This window comes from Carlito syrichta, unplaced genomic scaffold (genome assembly GCF_000164805.1).
Source record: "Carlito syrichta isolate Samal-C Ts95f unplaced genomic scaffold, Tarsius_syrichta-2.0.1 Scaffold303646, whole genome shotgun sequence".
Lineage (NCBI taxonomy): Eukaryota > Metazoa > Chordata > Mammalia > Primates > Tarsiidae > Carlito > Carlito syrichta.
Genome location: NW_007247742.1, coordinates 1012005 through 1017904, shown reverse-complemented (window position 1 = coordinate 1017904; position 5900 = coordinate 1012005). Strand labels below are relative to the sequence as shown.

The following is a 5900-nucleotide window of genomic DNA, read 5'->3' as shown; positions in this document are numbered from 1 at the left end:
GTGCCCGCCAGCGAGGGCCCCGACGACTTGGACTTTTTCCCTCGCTTCTCTTCGGCGGTGGCGTCCTCGGGCAGCACGGGCTCCTGAGCGCGCCGGTGGGGCGATGCGGGGGTGGCCGCGGGCTGGGCGCTGGGTCCCGGCGGGGACCGCTTACCCACCCGCGGGGACGGCGGGGGGAGCAGCGCGGATTTGGAGGGAGGCGGAGGGGCTGGGCGACGCGGGGCTTCGCTGGCCAACTGAGGCTGAAGGGCAGGCTCCTCCCTGCGCAATCCGCTCTGAGGGACGCTGCTGCAGAACCAAGGTGGAGAGAGGTGGAAGATTCAGGGGGCCTCCCCTCCTAGACACCTGGCTTGTGAGAGGAATTGGGCGGTGGGGCATGCTGGGCAGGCTTGGAGGTGACATGGGCCAGACCCTCCCGCCCCCCACCCCCGCCCCGAAGAGGCGGGCGCAGCCAGAGCAGGTACTGGGGAGAGGCTGGCGGCTCTGGCATCAGAAGATTGGGCTAGTGGCCGGGTCCAGGTACGGACTCAGCCTCAGGGACTCTGGCCAGCCCCCTCCCCCCAGCCCCAGAAGCCGGGAAACAGCAGAACAGAACTGAGCATGAGGGAGAGAAAAGAATGAGGCTTAGGGCCCAAAGGATGAAGCGGTGAGGGAAGACAGCAGGAGTGGATGGGGCGGGCCCTCTCGGGAATGCGGCCTCCCGCTCATTCCTGCCCCTGGCCGGCCCTTCTACCCCCGCCCGCCCGTTCTCAGCAGGACACAGCCCCTTCACAGAGGTCCCTAGAAGAAAAGCAGCCGCCTCCTGGACCAGGCACAAGCCCGTCTCCGAGATGACCTCGCTCGCGCTATGCAGACTCAAGCCCATCCCTAACACACTGTCACCTGTGGTGCTAGTACACAGCAGGTGGCAACGGGATACCCAGGCTCCCATTCCCTTTGTTCAATCGCCCCCAAGCCTTTGACTTTGTTCTGCCCCTGGGAAAGTTATACTAAGTCCTTGGAAACCACCTTGAGAAGCACAGAAGCCCCTCAAATGGGTAAGCTCAGAAATAACTCTGATCAGAAATAACTACCAAGTGGGCATTAATGGGGGGTATGGGAAAAGGGGAGTTAGTCACCCCTTAAAGCCTTGGTGCTCAAGAGCTAGACCTCAGTTTCCCCCATCTGTACCCTTGTGGGGGCACAGCAAGCATAAAGATTAGCAAGAAAAGGAATCAGAGCTATTATCGTGCCTGATGACACATTAGAGACAGCTTAATACAAACTTAGGAAATGGCTCATTGAATACTTACTGTGTGCCAGGCATGTACTAAGTGCTTAAAATGCATTAAGTCATTTAATCCTCACAACAGTCCTGTGAGATAGGAACTGTTATCACCCCCATTTGCAGATGAAGAAACTGAGGCTTAGAAGAAGCTAAATTCCTTACCAAGGTGACACAGCTAGGAAATGGTTAGTACTAGGACTGAAACTCAGGTAGTCTGAATCCTGAGCCCTTATGCTCTCCAAAACGTCTGGGTATCCCGGAGCACAGAAGGGAGGAGAAAGAGAGTACCAGCCATGAGTAGAAGTTCTAGGAGTGCCCGAGTATAAGGATGAGTTTGTCTACCTGGGTCTGCCACACACACCACAGACCCACCTCAGACTAGGGGAAAGGGAAAGGTGGCAATGCAGGATGCCCCAGGGAGAAAACCCTCAGCCAGCCACCTGCAGGGAGGCAGCGTCTACTCTGGAGGAGGGGCAGCAGAGTCCCTGAGAAATGGCCTCTGGGAATTGGGTGAGGTCTGGAGAGAAACTGGGAACAGCAAAGGAGGCCTCTTGCCGGCAGCTCCAGGCCAGTCTCTACCACAGACATCACTAAGGAAATGGGTTCCTCCGAAGTTGCCATAGCAACTCCAGGCTCTGGCTGAGGCCTGGCAAAGAAAGGCAGGGAAAAAGCGAGTCCAGAGCACAGTCACCCCATAAGGCCAACAAGATAAACCAAGGAGGCTCCCCCATCCCTGCCCCGACCCTCTTCCCTGCCTGCCGCTGGCCACTCCAACCACTTTCAAAACAGCCTCCTCCCAACAGGCCCCTTCCTTCTCTCCCACGATGGCACCTGCCCCCACATCCATGCCCATCACAGACCACCCCCCCCCGGCTCCCCAAATGCCCCCAATACCTGTATCCTCAGCTACTCCTCTCTTCTGCCACAGCACTCCCTCCTGTATCTGTCAGCCCTAAATCTCCAAAAATGGCTCCAATGCCTCACTCCCAACTCCTCCGCTCCTTACCACCCCCTACCAAGACAACCTTGAATCCTACCCTCAGGCGTTTGGGGGTTTCCCATGAGATTATGGAGATTATCGAACCCCCCTGCCACCTTCATTCCCAGCCCTCTATCTCTACCTCATCCCCGTTTCCAGCCCCTCCCTCTCCCCTCTCCCAGCCCCCTGCTGCCTCCCCCCCCCCCAGCCTGCAGCCTCCGGCCTCGGGTTTTCACAGGCCCCTCGCCCCATCTGCCCCTGACCACCTCGCTCTCTTCTCTCTCCTGGTTGCTCGCTTGCTCCCCTGCTCTCTCCTGCTCTCCCGGGAGCTGCCGTGCAGAAAGGTTCTGTTCCTCCCAGAAAAAGGCCCACATGGGAACAGGAATGTGCAGAGAGATGAAAAGGCAGCAGCTGCTGAGACAGCAGGCACGGAGGGGGCCCCCGAGGGGGGGGGGATCCTGGGGACAACTGGAGCCTGAATGGGTGAGGCGGGAGAGGGCCCCTGAGAAACTGGAGATCTTGAAGGAGATGAGGAAGGAACAGAGGGTCCCCAAGACCATGGAGATGGCACGGTGAGCCAGGACAGGTGGGAGCAGGAGCATGTGGGTGGTGATGGCTCAGTGGGAGGGAGCATGTGGGACGACAGAGTGGAAGCAGGGGGGTGAAGGAGTGCACAGAGATGGGTGGGGCAGGGTGATGGGTGGAGGCTGACAGAGCAGTGAGGGCAGCGCAGGACAGCATGATGAGATGGAGCAGTGCGGGCCCAGGTGAGGCCATTACTTACACGTGGATCGAGAGCGCCCGTCCTCTGTACAGGCTGAACGCGCTGCCGTACAGGTCACTGGCCACCGAAAGGCTATCCTCTGACCCCCAGCTTGCGCCCACCAGATTAGCTCGAGATGCCCGCACCAGCGGCTCCACCCCCAGGTGCCGTGGCCTGGCCCCGGTTGCCTGTGCTTGCCTTGGGCTGCCCGGGAGGTGGCGGGTGCCACCCCCACTGCCCGCTTCCTGTTCCAGGACCGTCTGCCCGCTGCCCCACCAGCTCACTTGCTCCTCCGAGGTGCCTGTCACGGAGGTCGGGGGTGTGTCCAGGGAGGTGCCCACCAGGGTATCAGAGCCCCCTAGAGAAAGGAGCACTGTGAGACCAAGCACCCCCTGTGGGAAACCCACCTGCCTGCTTTTGGAGCACCCCAGAGAGCTCACCCGTGGGGGTGCTGAAGGCCCCGTCATCCTGAAGCTCCAGGCGCTGGGTCCCCTGCACATCACTGATGTCATCCTCAGCCGTCTCCGAGTCTGGAGAAGAAGGGGTCTGTGTGGGCAGGGCCCTCCTCCCTCTGCCTCCAACTCTTTCCTGTCACCTCCTGCCTCCCCCACGTCAGGCTCCATTTTATCACTGGTAGGGCTGCCAGCACCTCCTCTCTTTGGCTCCCCACATCCCCCTGCCAACCTGGGCTGCTCAGGATCACCCCTCCCATGCCAGTGCCCTGGCTCCTTCCCTGGCTACTCACCCTAGCCTCTGCAGGGCTCTCAAAACTCCCTCCCCGCCTCATTACTAGGGCCTCATCCCTTCTCCCTCCTTCCCTCATCAGTAATAGCTTAAGCCCCCAAAATAACCAGATCCTAGGTCCCAAGGCTCTAAAGTCTGGGTTCCAGTACCCCAGGAACAAAGGGGAGTCACCTCAGAGTCGTACTGTCAGGGCACTCGACCAACCGCAGGCCAGCCTGTCCTCTACCCCAAACCAGCTGGAAGGTATCAGAGTGCAGCTGAGGCAGGGTGAGGAGAGGCTGGGGCTGGACGGGGAAGAGTGGGGAGTGGGGGACTAGGGCAGGAGCCAGTTTCCTACCGTAACTTTGCTTTCTGCAGGAGCGGAAAACTTCGCTTCCATAGGAGCAGCAGGAGAGAGACAGGGACAGACTGTTATCAGAGCGTTTGCGGGGTAGGACATGGAGGGTAGGCAAGACAGAGGGGAGGTGAGGATGTGAGGTACCCAGTGCCCAGAGATGCCCTGTGGGGATGGATGGGAGAGGGAGACACCTGGGATATGCCCAGCACTGGGGAACCCCCATCTTGGGCTGGTTATTACAACTGCCCCAGCGGTGCTGGTACCTTTGGCACAGTGCTGCCACAGGCCACTCTCACACACCTGCTTGTGCCTAGCCCAGCCGCAGACCTGGGCCTCCCATTAGGGGTCAGGCCCACCCTCTACTACAGTATTTGCATTGTGCTTTGACCCCTCCTTGCAAGCCAGCCCCCCATCTATCCGCATCATGATATGACAGGCACCTTCCTCAAGATCACTCTCTACTACTGTGGAACGGTTCTCAAAAATGCCCAGTGGTTAGGTTAGGAGCAAAGGTTTCTGGGCGTATTTTCAACACTCAGATTCTATCAGGTTCTGTGCCTCAGTTTCCCTCTGGGTGCCATGACAAGCAGAAGCCATGTACTGGTCGCCACTCCTCGCCATTTGGCCGCACAGATGGAGAAAAGGGAGTGCAGCCCACGATAGGGTGTGCTAATAATAAGCCCCGCTCCCCATTACTAGGTCCTCAACTGCAGAGCACCAGGGGGCCTTCTTGGGGGATGGGTAGATAAAGGGGGGGTGGGCCCACATCTCATGGGCTGTCTTCAAGGCTTGGATGCCTCATGAAGGGACATGGACCAAGAGAAGAAATGGGCATGGGCTAGCACGGACGCCCACAGTCCACGCACCATGGGTGAGTCGGCCAAAGGCCCGGCGGGAATGGCCAGTTTTCTGAAAGAGAAAAGCCAGAATGAGTAGTTGGGGGGGGGGGGCAGGCTTGCTCCTGAGGTCCCTATGCCTCCCATCCAAACCTGCTACATCAAGCAGAAACTCATCCCAGGGGCCACTGTGTGTGGGGGGGGGATGGGCAGAGACTCATAGTGACCGGCTTCCTCTGTAGGGAATATCTCCACTCTGCCTTCTTCCAGCCCAGCTGGGCTCTTGGGAAGAGCAGGGGAGGATGGAGAGAACAGCAGACTGGGGGTGGAAACTGGGACTCCCCGCTGGACAGAGGCTCATATCCTGGGACCTGAGCAACAGCCCCAGAGTCAGAGGATAGGAGACAAGGTAGTAAGGCTGACTGAGGGGACAGAGAGGAGAAGACGGGGATCTGTGTGTATTGGGGGGGGTGCTTGAGTGACTGGGAGATGGAGGAATGAGGACACAGATATCTCCGGGGGGAGGGGGAGATGCCTGGATAGGTGTCAAGCAGGTGGGGGAGGGGTAGTGAGGCCAGAGGGTAAGAACCCCAAAGGGCCAGAGCCTCACGGATGCAAGGAGACCGGGTATGCGAGGGCAGGGCAGGGCTTGGGGAATGTGTTGGGCTCAGCGCGGATCCGTGTGCGTTGCTTCCAGGAGCTCCGGAAGATGGAAGGCTCCAGAGTGGGGGGCTGGGGAAGGCCGTGCGGGGGGCCGGGGCCCAGGTCGGACAGAGGCCAGAGAAGAGGTGGCAAAGAAGCAAGTGGGCGCTCTACGCCGAAGGCTGCCGCGGGGGCCTCCCTCGGTGGTCGCGGGGACTGCGGGCGATCGGGTGGGGGGTCTGGCCTTCCGCGCGGAGAGGGGCCTGAGCGTCCTGGACGCAGGCCGGGGCGCCCCCCGGATCGCGCCCGGCCCGCCGCCCACGGCGGGGCTT

At 60.2% G+C, this 5900-nt stretch overlaps 1 protein-coding gene across 1 annotated transcript in view; it reads right to left on the bottom strand.

The window, feature by feature from the left end:
- The window catches only part of SPEG (SPEG complex locus), a 58062-nt gene that overhangs the window by 44721 nt on the left and 7441 nt on the right, over positions 1 to 5900 (bottom strand). The window contains 3 exon segments of the mRNA XM_021712802.1: positions 9 to 288; positions 3031 to 3367; positions 3450 to 3539. Of these exon segments, the coding sequence (XP_021568477.1) occupies positions 9 to 288; positions 3031 to 3367; positions 3450 to 3539 (707 nt within the window).